At 38.0% G+C, this 20,482-nt stretch overlaps 1 protein-coding gene across 1 annotated transcript in view; it reads right to left on the reverse strand.

Moving 5' to 3' along the window:
• The window catches only part of ENPP6 (ectonucleotide pyrophosphatase/phosphodiesterase 6), a 30,504-nt gene extending 10,574 nt beyond the window's left edge, over positions 1-19,930 (reverse strand). Inside the window, exons 1-5 of the mRNA XM_070757508.1 lie at positions 19,251-19,930; positions 13,111-13,290; positions 5,308-5,419; positions 1,532-1,673; positions 330-509 (exon numbers count right to left, since the gene is read on the reverse strand). Coding sequence (XP_070613609.1) covers positions 330-509; positions 1,532-1,673; positions 5,308-5,419; positions 13,111-13,290; positions 19,251-19,485 — 849 coding nt within the window. The 5' untranslated portion in view covers positions 19,486-19,930. The remainder of the gene's footprint in view (positions 1-329; positions 510-1,531; positions 1,674-5,307; positions 5,420-13,110; positions 13,291-19,250) is intronic.
• Positions 19,931-20,482: the final 552 nt, after the last annotated feature.

Below are 20,482 nucleotides of genomic sequence, written 5' to 3' on the forward strand. Positions count from 1 at the left end.
GGAGCCTCAGGGAAATCTTAGCAATGCAAGAATTTGCCCAATTACCCTTCTCTTATCAAGGTCATCTTAAATTCAGAGATTCTTCCTTCCAGATAAATATAATATAGACAGTATATTCCTATGAAGATAAGGAAGAAGACACTCCTCTCTATCATTAACGTGGAAAATATGAAAATGAAGGTTCCTGCCGTTCTTTCCACGTTCCTGTCTTTTGCAGAAAATACTGGACTGTTTGTGAATGCATAAATCTATCAAGACAACTTGGTATATTAAGCACATCAACAAATAGCCCAAACTGCATTAAGAAAAACAACAGTTACTGTTCTTGCCTCATTTTCTTTGCCTTTCTGTGGCCAGAGGCTTACAACTGGCCCCCGATCCTTGACTTCAACAATATCAGTCATGTTGATGCAGTTTTTCAGTTCAATCACTTTATCCATCCAGTCAATATCAGTCATCCCATGATCAGAAAAGAGAACAACATTTAAATCATTCTGCAAATTCTTGTCCTGTTAATAAGAAAGTTTTAAAAATAGTTACAGCATGAAAAGAAGACCATTTACACCACCACCCCTTTCCAACTAACAATTTCACTAATAGTTGCCATGCTGCTGTTAGGCGAAAATGCATAGAAGGGCAGCTACAATGACAGATTTTAGAAGCCTGTTCATTTTAAAAAAATGTCATCTAAATATCTGAAATCAAAGGAATGAAACCAGGGGAGTCGGAGGAATGCTTTGGAAGGAATTTTGCTTCCTAAATCTAAAGCAAAATTTTAGCTCAGTCCTACTCAATTGACAAAATATAAGGATTATATTCCTAATGCATAATTTTGTTTGACAGCACCTTTGATTAAACTTATTATTAGTTAATTAGATTTATTTACCACTAATCTCACCTTGATATTTAAGAAGAATTAATAAGAATTAAGACCATTATATCATGTCCTCTAGTTAAGCATTTCCAGGCAACAGAGATGTTGGACACAAAATTTGTGATTCTGGAAACTTGGGAATCTTTATGTAGGATCTTTTAACATGAAAAAAGTCATACATGCAAGCAGATAGCCTTCACTTTATTAATACATTTTTGGCATGTTCCATTTCAGCTTTCTCAAGTTAGCTTTTTGGGGCTAATGGATGCCCTATCCATTTTGGGTTTCTAGCAAAATATGGGTCTCACCATCCTTAGCCTGCCTTTGCATACACATTATAAGTTGTATAGCATGTGGTTCTGAAGGAGTGTATATAGCTTGTGCTTCCATAATTTTTAAACAAATATGAAGGCCTTTCCCAAAATCAAATTTTCATTAAAAACATTCTGTGACTAGGATCAAATGGAGATTCACTGGTTTGGAACAATTCCCAAAGCTGAATGTAGCATTTTGGAATATGCATGTTCCTTAATATTCAGAATAGAAGCAGTAAGTAACCCATGAAGTAGTATTTACTGAATAATTGCAAATGAAAAAATTGAAGAGAGTAAATAAAAACATTTTAAAAGGATATTATAGCTTCACAGTGACAGAAACCTTGATAAGCTTAGACATCCTGAGTAAAACATTATCCACTGCTAGTACAGCTTTCTTCCTCTGAGAAGATGAAGGGCCAAAGCGATGACCTTCCACATCAATCCGTTCATAGTATATGGCTGCCATATCTGCTGTACCATTGCTGTAATAGGAACATAACCATCAAAGAATTAAATGTAACGTAAACTTACTTCTAGAGTGCCTTTTCAATCTGATCTGATTTCCCCCCCTGCTTTCTTGGCATGTTTTCTACGAGAAGAGGATATCCCTTATCCTTTTAATTCTTCTTGTTTTATTTATAGTCTTAAATAACCCTAGGTCAGGGTTGGCAAACATATGCCACAGGTGCCACAGGTGGCATGTGGAGCCATATCTGCTGGCACGAAAGCTGTTGCCCTACCTCAGCTCCAATGTGCATGTGTGTGCCGGCTAGCTGATTTTTGACATGCATAGAGGTTCTCGGAGGACAATTTTGTCTTCCAGAGATATTCCAGGGGGGTAGGGGAGGGGATAGGGGAGGCCCTTTATACCCTCCTCCAGCTCCAGGGAAGCCTTTGGAGCCTGATGAGGGCGAAACACGAGTCTACTGGGCCGACCAGAAGTTGGGAAACAGGCCATTTCTGGTCTCCAGAGGGGTGGGGGGAAGCTGTTTTCGCCCTCTACAGGCATTGAATTATAGGTATGGGCACTCGTGCATGCACAATAGCGTGCACACACGCTCTTTCGGCACCTGAGGAAAAAAAGGTTCCCCATCACTGCCCTAGGCGAACATCCCAGCTCTTACCACACAGCTTCTTCCCCACTTCTTCATTAGTTAATTGCCATTGTTATTTCTATGAGTGATTCTTTTAAATCAGCTCTGATGAATCAGTTGTCCTACAGAAGCAATAGAACTTCGGCTCTTCTGAAGGAGGTTGCCAAGAAATGCCCGACCGGCGGCATAAACCGCCTGCTGAAATTGCCCCAGGAGCAGGGGGCCGCTGCTGGCGGCTCCACGGAGCCCTGAACTTCCGGTTTCCGGCGAAACTGGAAGCTCGGCTTTTGGCAGCGCGCCAGGTAGGTGCGCTGCCTTCTGGGAGCAAGGAGAGGTCCTTGATCGCCCTATTTAAGGGCGATCCGAACAGGACCTCCTCCTTGCCTGGATGCCCCGAGAAGCAAACACCCGCCCACCCTCCGCTATCAACAGTGTGTCCTTAGGAGGTCGCTTCGGGGCCGAATAGGAATTTTTTGCGGCCTCCCCTTTAGAGGCAGCCGTTTTTTCACCTATTCCACACTGACGGTATGGATGGAATGGTTAGGGGGTGCGGCGTACATAGATTTCAGACTAGGCCTCCCTTTGGTCACTGGGGTTTGGCAGGTTAGGGGCGGAAATGGACGGTAGAAGCGACTGCGCATGGTACTTTGGGCATCCTTTTAAAGGGTGATGGACCGCCTCTCTCCAGGAAGTAGAGGTTAGAACAACGTCGGGGATTGGAGAGAGGATGTCCATGGGAATCACCGGATCCAATTTCCTTTGGGGGATTGGAGGGTGAGCTCCTCACACATGACAAAGGGGCGTGGCCTGGATTCAGGTGAAGGTGGCTACCTTCACCTGGTTCAGCAAGGAGTTTTGCCCAATGTTGCCAAGGAAGTTTCTGGCAGGAATTTCCGCCCGTCAGTTTTGGCCTCTGCAGGTCCTTAGTTATAGTTGAATTTAAATATTTAAATTTACATATTTAAAGTTATGTTATTTAAATTTATGTTAATTTGATAAAATGACCCTTTATTTAATCCACAATATGTCTCAGCGTCTTTACTTCGCTTCTGGGGCAATTATAATTTAAGCATTTTGGAGGTAAGTGTTTCCTCTAAAGTATTTTAAACTTTTCATGGATTTTTCAAAGTGCCTGATTGTGCAAGTACCTGTTGGTAAGGCATTACTTAGACAATTTTCTGATGTTCAGATGAATCTGAACTGGGTAGGAAGAACCTGCTTCATGAAGTTACTTCCACTCCCCATCTTCAAGATCTAATCACACTCTTGTGACATTACTTTAATATTTAAATTAAGTCTTTATCAAAGTCAGATCTGCAAAGCTATGGTAAATTCATGATTAGATCGCCAATCATGGATATCATCTACTTTCTGAAAGGTTTAAGGAATGAAAAAGCTGTAGCATATTACTAAAACATCTTCTTTTGCACCAATTTCTTTATCTGTATTGTTTTATCATTCCTTATTGCCTATTTGGTTCATGGAGGAATATGTGCAAGACAAATTCAAAGTATGCAAATGTCAAAAAATGGTATAGGGAAACTTTTAAAACTTCAGTATATTGTCTCAATGAATAAAAGTTTAAAAGGCAACGTGGACATGGAGGATGGTTTCTCCAGGTTGCCTCTAGTCAACCTTTAATTTCAAGTAAGGTAAGTTCCTGTCTGATTATATCTCTGATCTCCAAAAATAGAACAAACAATATCTAAAATGCCACTATTCTATCAGTATCAAAGTAGTATATAAGAAAATGTTTCCAGAGATATATGTTAATAGTTCTGGGCTTAAAGAAAACATGACTATTACATTCTGTATTATCTTTTCTTAAAAGTATTAAGTAAAGCAATATATGCAATATTAATTGTCTTTTGCCACTTTTTCTAATGGCATTGAGAAACATTTATTTGCAAGTATCAGGCAATAAATTAACAATATTATACAACATTTGTGAGTCAATCTAACTCTTGAACTCACTTTTTTTGAGGTGAAATGCTAGGTTAAAAAATGGACTAAAATGTTTCAGTTCCCACAAAGTTTGAACAAATCTTGCATTTAGAATAGGACTCTAGGTAAAATAAGGCAATGGTCTCATTAAGCAAATCAATAGCACAATACAAATACCTTGATTTTTGTTTATTAGATCAAACTCCATGTAAATTTAGCTGCTTAATTTTTAAGTCACTGTTTGGATGTCAAGAATTTGAGGCTGCCTATCCTGACTAAAGATTCTGTCAATTTTGACTTAAAATTATCCCTCTCTATTCACCTTAAAAGTGAGCCTTGCAACTGGAAATAGAGTGTCTGAAAGCAAATCCTGCAAGAGAGATTTTCAGCATGATGTCCATTTTTAGGCTGGAAGCATGTTTTCAATTTAAGTGTACCGCTGTTATTTATTCAAAATAAAACCAGCCAGATTCAACATGAGTTATATGATATGTAATTTGGTCTGACATTATATAATTTTCAATCTCCTTGTTGTACTTTATTATTGTTCATACCAAAGATGGGATTCAGCAGGTTCTGACTAGTTCTGGAAAACCAATAGCAAAATTTTTTAGTAGTTCTTGGAAACCGGTAAATACCACTCCCCCATCTATTCTCTGCCTCCCGAGTCCCAGCTGATTGGGAGGAAATGGGGATTTTACAGTATCCTTCTCCTGTCACACCCACCAAGCCACACTCACAGAACCAGTAGTAAAACAAAATTGAATTCCACTACTGGTTCATATGCATCTCATACTGGATCGAACTACACCTCTGCTTCCCAATGTTTGTATGTTGGCTGGGTATATTATAGTAAAAATAAGGTTCACAAGAACAGTGACTTTGTCAAGTAAACATAACACGAAAAATTCCACCATGAAGATTTCTTACATTATTTGAATTAATTTTTTCTTCTACCACCAAACAATACTATATGGAAAATGTAATAGATGTTATGCTATTATCAAATTGATACAAGAATATGATAAATTTTCATTTTTCTGTTAAGGAAATAATTAAAATGGTTTGATGATTTTACCTTAAAGACTCAATGGCATTATTTACAGCATTGGAGAAATTGGCATCCGTTGGAACATTTTCATATGGTATACAATATTTAGGTCGAACTCCAAGGATTTCAATTTCACAGCCTAAGAAGAAACATTTAATTAGTTAAACCTTGCTTAAATTTTAAATTTTGTGATATAAATGCAGGTTGGATTTTGGCTCTAAACTGAAAGTAATGAGAATAGAAGAATTAATATTAAAATGGTTAGTATAAATAGTCACACTGAAAGATAACTATTGAGGATCAATTGACAATCAAATCCATGTATCTGCATGTACACATATGTGCATGTTTGTCTATAAATTTTAAGAAAATTATAATGCAACTTGATTTTTCACAATTTGGTCCTTATTTTATTTGAATTATCATTGTACTAAATAATAGATCATCGATTATAATTCGTGAATCCACGAATTATAATTCATGAATCCATGAATTATAATTAATCAATTATTATAATTAATGAATAATAAGCAGGTATCTCAAACTCTAAGAAGAAAGTACTAATTTCAATATCTTCACTTAAAGATGAAAGCAGATGCAGGTACTATGTGTCTATGTTGAGTACACACACACACACACACACACACACACTTTGTCCTCAGCTGAGTTCTCATATGATTTCTGCTTTCTGTTAGAAGTAAAGTACAGTGTTCCCTCGATTTTCGCTGGTTCAAACTTCGCGAATAGCCTATACCACGGTTTTTCAAAAAATATTAATTAAAAAATACTTCGCAGGTTTTTTTCTATACCATAGTTTTTCCCGCCTGATGATGTCATATGTCATTGCCAAACTAATAATTTTTGCAAATAAATAACAAAAAAAATAATTACTGTTAATAAATAATTATGTTTATAAATATCAGGATCACTAAGTGTCTTATTCAATGGTGAATACCAGTAATAATGGTGAGTAAATGGTTGTTAAGGGAATGGGAAATGGTAATTTAGGGGTTTAAAGTGTTAAGGGATGGCTTGTGATACTGTCCATAGCCAAAAATGGTGTATTTACTTCCGCATCTCTACTTCGTGGAAATTCGACTTTCGCGGGTGGTCTCGGCACGCATCTCCCGTGAAAATCGAGGGAACACTGTAATGTTATTTGACAAAAATAGCTTGTCGAATTATTTTTTCAAAAACTATTGTAAGTCAAATAACAACTTTATCCAGTTCACTACTTTTTATAAAATGAATCTATTTCCTCATACACTTTCTAACACCACAATTCTTTTTCAACAAATACATACATTACATTGCAACTTAGAAACTAGTAGCAACAATTCCCAAAGCAAAACTTCAAATATGAATAAGGAGAACCACCATATTAATATTTATTAGTGCTCTAAAGTATTTACTTTTTAAATAATTCAGATCTTCTGAAATCATAGTGTTATGATAATTATTTCCTATTTGGCATACAGTCAAATAAGATGGAATAAAGAGAAATATAGAAAATTTTGTAAACAGGTTGCCTTTGATAAATTGGGGCAATTTGTTCCTCCTTTGAGGGAAACAAATATCCTTCAATCAAAGGTTGGAGAGGTATTGGTTAAAATAAAGAAGCTATGGTTTGAATAAACTTGATGAATGCCAGCTTACTCAATTTAGGGAATTAGGGAAGGTTAAGACATAAAAGAATTATTTCTTTTCCAAATGAGAAAGAAGCTGTTTCTAAAAATCTTTATCTTACCATATTAGGCCTGTCTTGCTTTCCTTGAAAAAATATGTTGAAAGTGATACTAGTGCTTATGTTGCTTTTTTCAGTGAAATGCAGGACCTGAAATGCATTGTATAGAACAGCTTCTCATACACAACTCCCTACCTGCATTTTGAAAAGTTGTCATCTACATTCATATCATCAGGCGCTCAAAATATTTCAAGACCAAATGGCACCATCTTGAATTGTACTGAATAATTTCATCTGAATAATAAAAGCTCTTCCATTTCTCTCCCCTTAAAGTGAAATGCATCCTTTCCTATTGATTGGACTCTGAGGCATGAATGAGGGTCTTATCGCCTCCAAATTAAATTTATAAACCTTAGATTAATAACTGTGTGCTGAATGATGTAACTGAAAGTTTCCCAGATACATACATATACTATTAAATACTATTATTATTTTGTAGAGAGAAATAATGAATTAAGTGGTTGTGTTTCTTTCTTTTTAAAATTTTACCCCTACTTGAAGAAGGATCAAAAATTTAATTCAGAGACAGCAACACTGGATTAAAAAAAACATGGTACCATGTGATCACAACTCAACCCCTTTTTACATAAATCATGTCACAGGTCACAGAGTTTTAATGAGATGGGTATGGCCACCATCAGAACACTTTTGACACCATCTGCATATGCCATTGGTTTAACTTGAATTAGACTAAGTACATCCATACTTTCTAAAACCTAAGTGACCGCATAATCCTTTATAAATATGAAATTTAAAAACCAACCCTTGGAGAAAAAAACCCACATATTCTAATCTTATTTTAGTAACGACAGTATTTGCACTGTTCCAAATAGGGGCCATATGCCAAATCCTGGATTTGTCATGTGATCTGAAGTCCTATATACAGTGATGCCTCGTCTTACAAACGCCTCGTCATACAAACTTTTTGAAATACAAACCTGAGATTTAAGATTTTTTTGCCTCTTCTTACAAACTATTTTCACCTTACAAACCCACCACCACCGCTGGGATGCCCCGCCTCCGGACTTCCGTTGCCAGGGAAGCGCCCGTTTTTGTGCTGCTGGGATTCCCCTGAGGCTCCCCTCCATGGGAAACCCCACCTCTGGACTTCCGTGTTTTTGTGATGCTGCAGGAGAATCCCAGCAGCGCAAAAATGGGCGCTTCGCTGGCAATGGAAATCTGGAGGTGGGGTTTCCAATGGAGGGGAGCCTCAGGGGAATCCCAGCAGCACAAAAACAGGCACTTCGGCTGGCAAAGGGGGTGAATTTTGGGCTTGCATGCATTAATCGCTTTTCCATTGATTCCTATGGGAAACATTGTTTCGTCTTACAAACTTTTCACCTTAAGAACCTCATCCAGGAACCAATTAAGTTTGTAAGACAAGGTATCACTGTACTGTATTGTCAAACTAAAGTGTAGCATTTTAATGACTTGTTAATATGACCTTCTTTAATTCACCTGAACACATCTCTTGGGCTCAACCACAGCCCCATCCTCAGCTGCTGTAAGTGTGAGCATTGTGCTATTTATATATTGTTGTAACAGTTACATCAAGGTGTAGGTTTTAAGTTAATAAATGTTATTTTCTATAGTCTCATAGCCTGCAATGAACACTTAAAAAAAATTGTAAGTCTATTAACTGCTGCTCTTAGGTATTCAGTAGGTTTGACTTTCAAAACTATGCTGACAGACATTGTTTAGCTGCTGTGAAATACTTTAACAAAACTTGGTACCAATTATTCCAAAAGTAATAATAATTACTTTTATCACTACTCCATTGCAGTACTGTTGGATACAATGATTTAAGTACAACATTTAGCAGCAAACATTTTTAAATGATTTATATATTATTTAATTATTAAAAACATATCCATGTTTCAATATAATTAATATTTAAATACAAACACCCTTTTTTCATTAATCCATGCTAATTTTAATTAAGTTAATATAAGCTTGCAATACAATATAATTTAACAGAATTATCAGCAAAAAAGACTACATTTGGATGGAATTGAGGAACGTGGTAAAAAAAAGAGCTTGTAAAATATAAGGTTGTCATATTTAAAAAAAGAACACTGGATTGACCTGTTCTTCTGTTTGTCAAAACTGAGCAAATCAATTTGCATTACCCTTTTATTTATTATTGCAACACTATCCATTCTGTTTACTTTCTTAATATAATGCTGCATAAAAGGCATGACTAAATACACACTCAGGAGATGACTTGAATTCTGTAAAACCCAAATGAATCAACAATGATTCATTCACGTCAACAATGTAGGTAAGGGAAGCTGGCAAAGAAAATGATTCATTCACATCAACAATGTAGGTAAGGGAAGCCGGCAAAGAAAAATATTCAAAGAAAACCCCCCACCAAGATTCCTGAGCCCTGGATTCCCCACCCGCTCTCTGATACCTGGAGTGTGTGGAGATGAACTCAGGCTACCATGGAATCTCACACGGGGAGAAACATCTGCCACTGCCTAGGATTGAACTCTTAGCCTTCCGAACAGCGGGTTATTAGCTTCACTGCTATGTCACTTAATGACAGTCTTATTGCCTCACTCTACAGGTAGTCCTCAATTTATGATCACTATTGAGCACAGCATTTCTGTCGCTAAGTGAAATATTTGTTAAATAAATTTTGTCCCGTTTTGTGATCTTTTTTTGCCTTGGTTGTTAAGTGAATCACTGCAGTTGTTAAATTAGTAACGTGGTTAAGAGAATTTGGTTTCACTCGTCAGTTGGTTGCAAAACACATGGCCCTGGGACACTGCAACTGTCGTAAGTATGAATTTTAATCATGTGACCATGGGCATGCTGCAGGTCATAAGTGTGGAAAATGGTCATAAGTCATTTCTTCCAGTGTCATTGCAATGTTGGACGCTAAATGAACTGTTGTAAGTTGAGGACTACCTACATCAGTGGTGGGATGCTGCTGGTTCAGACCAGTTTGCCCGTATTGGTGGCAGAAATTTGCCAAACTCTCAGGGATGTCCCGCTGTCCATGCCCCTGAAACTGGTTTTCTGGTCATCACAGCTGGCAAATATGCGATGGGATGGGAGCGCAATTCCATCACGGTGCAAGCCAGTAGGGAAGGTAAGTGGAACCCACCCCTGATCTATATGGATATGCCAGCACCAACTTGGCCACTTATACCTAATCCCATACAGAGAAACAATGGATTAACTAACAAAGACAACTATAAAAGCAAAAGTTTCCTCCAGGAAAAGTGGGTTTGGACTTGTTCTCTCCTATCCTGTCTAATTTGCTGTGGAAGGACTTGCAAGTTTTGGGTTTTCTTCGTTTCCTCTGATGAAATCCTTTTGTTGACAGAGGCAATCTAGATTTCACCCACACCCTATAATCTACATATGCATTAATATCTTCCTGATGTTTTTATACATGATGGTCCCCTATAAAAAAACTCCTATTAAAACACAAAGTACTGTATTCAGTTTCTCAGCCATGTGGCAAGAATTCTAAAACCCCTCTAGGCTATAGGAAACACAAATAATTGATAGAAAATTATTTTTCTGCTATTCCTCTCCTTAGATATATTTTTTTTAATTTTTGCAGAGGGTTACTGTCGTGCAGAACAGTCATAACATAACAGCAGGACAATATTGCTCTACATTGCACTTTGATCGGATATTATGTTGTAAAATGCTTATTGAAATCATTCCAGGTTTTACACTGAGAATAGTTCATTTTAAACATAGTTATGCAAGGGTAGTTACAACATACCATGCATCTATAATCTGCCACTAGGACTAAGGAGAATAGAATAAGAGTATGAAGCATAAATTATCCAGCAAAACATATTATGCTTGGATATCTCATGATTTTTAAAGTACATCTTGTTCCTCTCTATTAAACTTGAAACAATTTAACCTGAATATGTTTGTAAATCATTTTAAACCAGCGTTTCCCAACCGGTGTGCCGCGACATGGCCAGGTGTGCCACCAAGCTCCAGCTGGGCGGGGTGCTGCCAGTACTTCCGTCCTGGGGCTCCCGCTCGCAGCTGTCAACCGGCTCCTGCTCGATGCCGCGGTTTTCGGCACTCTCCTGCTGGGCCCCAAAGAAGGAAGGCAGGAAGAAGGAGAGCTCCATTCTTCGCGCCTTTTTCCCGCCTTCCTTCTTTGGGGCCCAGCAGGAGAGCGCCGAAAACCGTGCCATCGAGCAGGAGCCGGTTGACAGCTGCGAGCGGGAGCCCCAGGATGGAAGTACCGGCAGCGCCCCGCGCAGCTGGAGCTTCTCTGGCGTCGACGGCAAGTGTCCTTTGTGGCCCAGCGGGAGGGCACTGGCGATGGGAGTGGGGGGGGCGGCCGCAGGCAGTCGCGGGGAGATGGCAGCGGCGAGAGGGAGCGCTCTCTCTCTCTCTCAGCTGACTGCAAGCGGGAGCCCTGACGGTGGCGGTTGGACGTGCTGCTGGACGTCGTACATGCTGGCGCTGCGGGCCTGGCATATACGGTGTCCAGCTGCCGCCGTCAGGGCTCCCGCTTGCAGTCAGCTGAGAGAGAGAGAGAAAGAAAGAAAGAGAGACATATAAGAGAGGCAGAGAGAGAGAGAGAAAGAGAGACATAGCAAGAGAGGCAGAGAAAGAGAGACAGAGCAAGAAAGAGAGGCAGAGAAAGAGAGATAGAGAAAGAGAGAGAGAAAGAGAGACATAGCAAGAGAGGCAGAGAGAGAGAAAAAGAAAGAGAGACATAGCAAGAGAAAAAGAGAGACTTAGCAAGAGAGGCACAGAGAGACAACGAAAGAGAAAGAGAAAGAAAGAGAGACATAGCAAGAGAGACAGAGAGAGAGAGAAAGAGAGAGAAAGAAAGAGAGATAGCAAGAGAGGCAAAGAGAAAGAAAGAGACATATAGCAAGACAGTGAAAGAGAGAGAGAGAGCAAGAGAGAGAGAAAAAAGCAAGAAAGAGATAGCAAGAGAGACAGAGAGAGAGAGAGCAAGGGAGAGAGAAAGACAGAGGAAGGGAAGGAGGGAGAGAGAAAGAGAGCAAAAAAGAGAGGAAGAAAGAAAGAAGAGGGATGGAGAGAGAGAAAGAAGGGAAGGAAGGAAAAGAGAGAAAGAGGGAGAAATAGAGTGAAAGGGAGGAAGAGAGAGGGGTTTTTTGTCCAAACTTTTCTTTAGCCCGCCCTCCCCCGCCCCCCCGCCCCCTTTCAGTGTTCCCCAGGATTTTGAAAATATGAATAATGTGCCGCGGCTCAAAAAAGGTTGGGAAACACTGTTTTAAACAATGCCTTTCAATGTACTTTGCAAATTTAAAAAACAAAGACAATAGGAGAAGCGTATGAACCATATTTTTCAGGGCATAAGACACACCTTTTAACCTCCCAAAAGAGGGTGAAATCTTGGCTGCGTATTATACACAAATGTAGCCCCACCCAGCCATCCTCACCCTTTGGCTTCTGCCTCCTAGCAATTTACATCCTTGCAATGAATAGAACAGAGCCTCTTAAGCAACTGATTATCAACTTCCTGACCCTTAGCTGATTGAAGCTGCAAGCAGTCCCAGTGCTAGAATTGAAAGTGAAACCAAAGCTTCAAGGAGGGAAATTACTGGGAGGTAGAGGCAGAGGTAGAATTTTATTTTCTTGTGTTAATCAGACTTCTGAAACTGGATGCAAAGTGTAAGTAAATGTCTGTAGAATGTTCACATTATTAGACTTATTTCTTAAAGACTGATTTATTATTGTTCTAGGCAATTTAACAAAATGAAGAAACTTTTTAAAATAAATGCTTGATCTGAATAGGCCCAGTGCTATTGGATCTTCTTTTAAATAGCAGAGAATAATGCATACTTCAAGAAAGCCAAATCAATTTTAACAGAGTCTGTACAAGTGTAGTGTGAAATGTAACAGTGTCCTGTTTTAGTATTAAGTGGCACACCTGCGTGTCTGTGCGTGATTTCACTACCTGCCCAGGTGCAGTAGCATAATTGCACTGGACTCCGCTAGCACTCAAAGCCACGGAGGTGAACACACGTCATCGTTCCACCTTAACAGCCCACCTCTGCTTATATCATAAAAATATACAATATTAGGGAGTCATCTCAAAAGAATTTGGCAGTACTAACCAGGCCAATAGTACATAGAGACCTTCCTCTTGGCTTTTGTCATAGTGACCCACAAGGGCTCGGACCCATTCCACCAAAGAGGCAGAAGACTCCCTGGGTTCATACCAATGTTAAAAGACTGATTTGTTATTGGATCCCACATGAAGTTTCCAGTCATTTGATGGACTTCACAGTGGCGACCTGGAAGAGAAAAAAGTTGTTTTATATTGGTCCCTTACTGCATGGCATCATAAAGAAACCTAAGATACAAAGAGAAATTAGAGCAGGTTTTCATTTGCAGTACAATCTTGGCTTATCAGTGAGCTATTATCAGCTGCAAGGTATTCCATTGGACTCAATCAGTTAACAATCTTGCTTGTGGGGTTTTTGGTTTTTTTGGTCCACTGAAGATGTTATGTATTCAAGTAATGAAATATTTACAAGGAAATAATCAATAATCCAAGCACCAAGGACTCCAGTTCAACCCTGACCTACATTTTTTTTCTTCTATTGGAACTTTGTCTTTCTCTTAATTATAAATCATCTACCTTAAAAAACACTTGTATGCATGCTATTTATATTTTACATTTATGTTTTATTCCTATTTTTCAAACCACAGTGTAAAACAATTATTTTGCAGAAATGCTCAGGAAATGTATACTGTGCAAAAACTGTTTTTAAAAAAAAAATCCTGACAAGGATAAGCTTTAAGTTGCTTGTTTTCCTGAACTTTAAACACAATACCCATTAATGTTTATAACTGTTAATAGCAAACTAGAGTAGCAATACTTGGATTAAGTGTTGGTGATGGAATAAATGTCTTCCATAGACAGAACATCTCGTATGTTTTACTGAAAAGGATCTGCTGTACTACCTGTTGCTCAATAAATGACTCCAGATATTTGTTTATATATACTGCTCAAAAAAATAAAGAGAATACTCAAATAACACATCCTAGATCTGAATGAATGAAATATTCTCATTGAATACAGTACTTTGTTTTGTACAAAGTTTAATGTGCACAATAGCATATGAAATCGATTGTCAATCAGTGTTGCTTCCTAAGTGGACAGTTTGATTTCACAGAACTTTGATTCACTTGGTGTTATATTGTGTTGTTTAAGTGTTCCCTTTATTTTTTTTGAGCAGTGAATTTATTATATTTAAACCGTCCCATGGGAACTCAAAGTAAATAGCATTTCCCCTTTCAATTTATCTCCGTATTATGTATGAAGTAGTTTATGTTGGGAGATAATTCCTGGTCTAGTCACCCAACAAGCTTATCCATCTGAGAAAGGAATTCAACCTGCTATTACTGTCCAGAGTCATAATGGTGAGAAGAGTGGCCAATCATGACAATTGAATAAACCAGATCAACCAAATTGATAAAACTTATCAATTGAATATATTAGTAAATCAACCTGGATCCTCCCAAGTCTAACATTTTAACTGCTACCCCATGATGATGATGATGATAAACTGAAGTTAAAATCCCTTAATATTAAAAAAACAACCAAAATTATGTTAGGGTCAATTGTGGTCTTTTCTTTCTTTCTTTCTTTCTTTCTTTCTTTCTTTCTTTCATTCTTTTTCTTTCTTTCTCTCTCTCTTTTTCTTCCTTTTTTCCTAAGAGTCCCTGCCCCGCTCCGCCCAACCGACCTGTCACCTCCAAACTGTGTCTGTCGGTTGGTGTCTTTAGGGAAAAAAAGATTGCAAAACACAGAAACTCTTTTCGCTATGAGAAATGAGAAAGCAGTGGAAGTGATGTGCCGGTGCCTGGAGGCTGTTGGGGTCTGGATGGGTGTCAACAGACTCAAACTCAACCCTGATAAGACGGAGTGGCTGCGGGTTTTGCCTCCCAAGGACAATCCCATCTGTCTGTCCATTACCCTGGAGGAGGAATCAATAACCCCCTCAGAGACTTGGGTGTCCTCCTTGATCCACAGCTCACATTAGAGAAACATCTTTCAACTGTGGCGAGGGGGGCGTTTGCCCAGATTCCCCGGGTGCACCAGTTGCGGCCCTATTTGGACCGGGAGTCACTGCTCACAGTCACTCATGCCCTCATCACCTCGAGGCTCGACTACTGTAACGCTCTCTACATGGGGCTATCTTTGAAAAGTGTTCGGAAACTTCAGATCATGCAGAATGCAGCTGCGAGAGCAATCATGGGCTTCCCTAAGTATGCCCATGTCACACCAACACTCCGCAGTCTGCATTGGTTGCTGATCGGTTTCCAGTCACAATTCAAAGTGTTGGTTATGACCTATAAAGTCCTTCATGGCATTGGACCAGAATATCTCCAGGACCGCCTTCTGCCGCACGAATCCCAGCAACCAGTTAGGTCCCACAGAGTTGGCCTCCTCCAGGTCCTGTCGACTAAACAATGCCGCTTGGCGGGACCCAGGTGAAGAGCCTTCTCTGTGGCAGCCCCGACCCTCTGGAACCAACTCCCCCCAGAGATCAGAGTTTCCCCCACCCTCCTTGCCTTTCGTAAGCTCCTTAAAATCCACCTCTGTCATCAGGCATGGGGAAACTGAGATATTTCCTCCCCCTAGGCTTATAAAATTTATGCATGGCATGTCTGTGTGTATGATTAGTTTCTTAAATAAGGGTTTGTTTTTTAAAAATTAACTTAAATATTAGATTTGGTCATATTGTTTTATTATTGTTGTTAGCCGCCCCGGATTCTACGGAGAGGGGCGGCATACAAATCTAATAAATAAATAAATGAATGAATGAATGAATGAATGAATGAATAAAAAATAAAATAAAATAAAATAAAATAAAATAAAATAAAATAAAATAAAATAAAATAAAATAAAATAAAATAAAATAAAATAAAATAAAATAAAATAAAATAAAATAAAATAAAATAAAATAAAATAAAATAAAATAAAATAAAATAAAATAAAATAAAATAAAATAAAATAAAATAAAATAAAATAAAATAAAATAAAATAAAATAAAATAAAATAAAATAAAATAAAATAAAATAAAATAAAATAAATAAAATAAAATAAAATAAAATAAAATAAAATAAAATAAAATATAAAAAATAAAATAAAATAAAATAAAAAAAATAAATAATAAAATAAAATAAAATAAAATAAAATAAAATAAAATAAAATAAAATAAAATAAAATAAAATAAAATAAAATAAAATAAAATAAAATAAAATAAAATAAAATAAAATAAAATAAAATAAAATAAAATAAAATAAAATAAAATAAAATAAAATAAAATAAAATAAAATAAAATAAAATAAAATAAAATAAAATAAAATAAAATAAAATTGCTCACCCTTGGGATAAAGGTTTCTGTATTTCCCTAATGAGACCAGCTGACAGGCACACAAAGCTGTTAAACTCCAGTAAGATGCCCATCTTGCAGTGGGATGCAGTTTGGGAGTGACAGGTCAGGTGGGATGGAGTGGGGTGGGGGCTTTTAGGAAGGAAGAAAGACAGACAGAAAGAAAGGTGGTGGGAAGGAAGGAAGGCAGAAAAAGAAGGAAAGAAGGAAGGAAATATACATTCTGCTATTCCTCCTGATGTAGCAAAAAAACAGTAATTGATTATCAGCAATCTGCAGATGACTAAAACAATGTTTGGCTGTTACAGCCAACTCAGCAATATCTATGCAGACTAATCCATGCAGTCCTGTCAACGACTACTTCAGCTTCAACCACAACAACACATGAGCATAGAACAGATACAAACTTAAAGTAAACCGCTCCAAACTCCACCGCAGGAAATACGACTTTAGTAACCGAGTAGTTAATGCATGGAACTCACTACCTGACTCTGTAGTATCATCACCTAACCTCCAAAACTTTACCCTTAGTCTATCCACTCTTGACCTCTCCCTATTCCTAAGAGATCAGTAAGGGGCGTGCATAAGTGCACCAGAGTGCCTTCCATCCCCTGTCCTAATGTTTCTCTCTTAGTAGTATCATGTATATAAACATTGTTATATATTTTTTATACTACCAATATGTACTTGACAAAACAAACAAACAAATAAATAAATAAATAATGAAAATAAATGGTTTAGAAATTGATCAAAATTACTGAACTTTAGCTTCATTTACCTCCATTGTGCGATTTACAGTAATGAAAGTCTGTGAACCCATAAGAGCCCATTTTAATTCTGCAATCCTGTGATCAAAGCATTAACAAATATAGTTGCTTAAACAAATGGTATCCCCAAAGAATTCACTACATAGCATCTTCTGTGTTGTGTCCAGCTGCCCTGGACACAAGACGAGTAACGCAACGGAGCTACAAGTCTTAGGTAGGACAACCAACTCACGGTGGGACACAATTTGGAGGTGATCAGTCAGGTGGGGCAGAATGGGGGTTGGGTGGGCTGCAGGTCTTACCTAACACTTGTAGCTTCATCATGTTCCTCAGTCTTGTGTCCGGGGAAGCCCTTTCTAAAAGAAAACATCTCATGAGTTTGAGAGCTTTGATTGAACTCGTGAGATGTTTTCTTTTATAATGGGCTTCTATGGACACAAGACTGAGGAACATAATCTCAGAGGGTAGTTAGTTCCAAAGAGCTGGGACCACCACAGAGAAGGCCCTCCCCTGTGGGCTGCCAACCAACATTGCTTCATCAATGGGACCTGGAGAAGACCTGTGGGATCTTATTGGTCTCTGGGAAGTATGTAGCAGGAGACCATCCCATAAACAGGCTGGTCCTAAGCCATGTAGGGCTTTATAGGTGATAGCCAACACCCTGAATTGTGACCGGAGACCAATTGGTAACCAGTGCAGCACATGGAGTGTTGGTGTTATGTGGGTGTACATAGATACATTCACAACAGCTCGCGCAACCTCATTCTGGATTAGTTGCACACTTTTCAAAGGTAGACCCAAGGGTAGCCTTTGAATAAATAGGTTACATTTCCATCTACACCAATCAAGTTCTTGGCAAGGCAATGGATAATTCTGGTTATTGAAATATTATCAATTCTGAGTGTCATCTTGAGAAGACAAACATAAGCGAGTTGAACCTAGGAGCCAAGTTATTTATCTAAATATTTTTCCAACTGAGCATTATTGTCTGTAGAACTTTCACCATTGTCATTACAAATCACTGCTGTCATTATCTAACATTCAGAAATGATCTAACTTCTGTATTTTGAACAGCTGCATGGAAACCATCCTCTTTCAGGAAAGTGGGATTGGATTCTTGATAAGCAGCTATAAAACTGGGCAGTACCTGTGGGCATTTTCTGCTCAAGAACACCATAATTCATTTTGGAATAAACAATTGCAAGCAAGCCAGAATCAGTTGTGCCTTAAGTATAAATCAATAAATCTGCTTTGACCTTTATTTTAAGCAACACCAATTCTTCTCCATGTCATGGGTCTTTATTAGCTGTTTATCAACCAAATTTCCTTCTCTTCCTGACTTTAACATCATTGCTATTAAACAGGAAATAGCAAGAAAGTGTGTTGCTGGTTATTTAAGATTTCCGCAGCTCATCAGAAGAAACTGATATTTGTCCAGTTTCACAAGGACAACTTTTATAGTTCCCAGTGTCGTTCTTAGATTCTGACACTGTTTAATAATGCGAGGGCAGCAAGATTATTTTTTTTCTCATCCCAAGAATCACAGCTATTTCTTTTGTGGTATGTTCCAATCAGATAACAACAAGTAGGCATTTTAAAAAGATGGTAGGTCCTGTGGGATACAGTATTCTTTGGACGCATTCTCTATGGCTTGCTTGGCATTCCTACTGTTCTAATCAGATCAAGAAGGAAAAATGAACTTAGAGAACAGGTCATAAATGTTGATTCTTGAAACCAAAAGACTTTTCTATGGGACGAAATACAAGCCAGCCCCCTAAGTGAATAATTGCAAGTCTCGAAGGCTTGTTCTCTCATCATAGGATGCAGTGTGCCTATTACTGCACCAATTCAAACTCAATGTAATTATAATTTTATGATGGCTCTACAAAGATTTTTATTTTGCAAGTGTTAACATGGGTGAGCACTGGCACACATAGTTTGCAGCGGTATGTTAAAGCATCAAAAAACATCATCAAAAAGCTTCAACAAAGAATGTTCTTTGGAAATCTGAGCTACTTCAGACTGGTGGCCCTAATGAAGACAACAAAAAGAAAGTTAAAGAAAGTTTAAGAAGGTACTCACCAGTCATCAGGGTGTAATAGTTTGGATAAGAAAGACTGGGGAAGTCGGGGGTTAGATAATCCACTTTCACTCCCCTGTTGACAATCTCTCTGAAGCCAGGCAAAGATTCCAGTGCTTCCTCCGAGATATAATCATGTCGAAACCCATCAAGCAAAAACAGTAGGAGCTTTGGCTGTGCAAGAGATGAGCGTACCAGGGTAAGGACTAGCAGGAGACACACAACATGTGTTGCCATGTTGCTGGATGGAGGCTTGCCAGAATCTTCTCTGTGCTCTTAGTCCTTATGCAATTGCTCTGGGGGGGGAAAAACCATCTGTAGTTCTTTTTATTCCCACGAAGGGCTGGACCTCACAGTTCTTTGGATTTACCCCAGAATTTAAAGGTAAAGCAGTATGAATTGAACTTGCCAGACTAGTTACCAAAAGGCTTTGAACTTTGCTACTGTGGTTGCTTGCATTCCAGTAGTGAATACTAATTATAGAACAAAAGAAGTAAGAAAAAGAGTGAGCCACAGGGACAAGCTACATTCCTTTGGCTTCCCTGCCAAAAGTTTAAAAAGCATTAAAATAGAGTCTTGTCTTCCTAGAATTCAGGTTTTCAGAGCAGTGAACAAATTTAAAAATGTAATCAGGGTAAGTCTTACAATCAGCAGCTGACTATAATTTTAGCCTGATGAGAATGATTGGATTTTTACAGTTTGAATGCATTGGTTAAAATCATATATTTGTAATCTTATAAAGAGATTTGTTTACTAATGGATCAATGTATGGGAGGTGTTTTTTATCCTAGTCACTTCTTGTGTTTACAAGACATTTCTAAAGACATTTCTAAAATGTTTTATTAAACTGCCCCCATTTTCTCTCAGGCTGAATGTTGAGGAAAAAGTGTAAGAAAATCCAAACCATGTCATATGGTTTGCCGCCCAGAGTCTGCAAGGAATTGGGCGGCTTAGAAATTTAACTAATAAATAAATAAAATAAATATGTTAATAGTAAAAGCCATTGACTCAGTTTTCCTAATACTATCATAGCACTATGTATATAAATGTTATATTAAAGGAGGGGACCATTGAGACCCCCTAGAAATTTTTAAATAATCTTATTGTTTTTAAAATAATAGGAAGAAAATCATAAAACATGGAGGGCAAACACAAAGTTATGTACAAGGGGCGCCCAGAAAGTAATGCACCACATTTTTTCTTCAACAATTGTTTATTGAACACAATGAAACTT

Source organism: Erythrolamprus reginae, chromosome 7, assembly GCF_031021105.1.
Source record: "Erythrolamprus reginae isolate rEryReg1 chromosome 7, rEryReg1.hap1, whole genome shotgun sequence".
Lineage (NCBI taxonomy): Eukaryota > Metazoa > Chordata > Lepidosauria > Squamata > Dipsadidae > Erythrolamprus > Erythrolamprus reginae.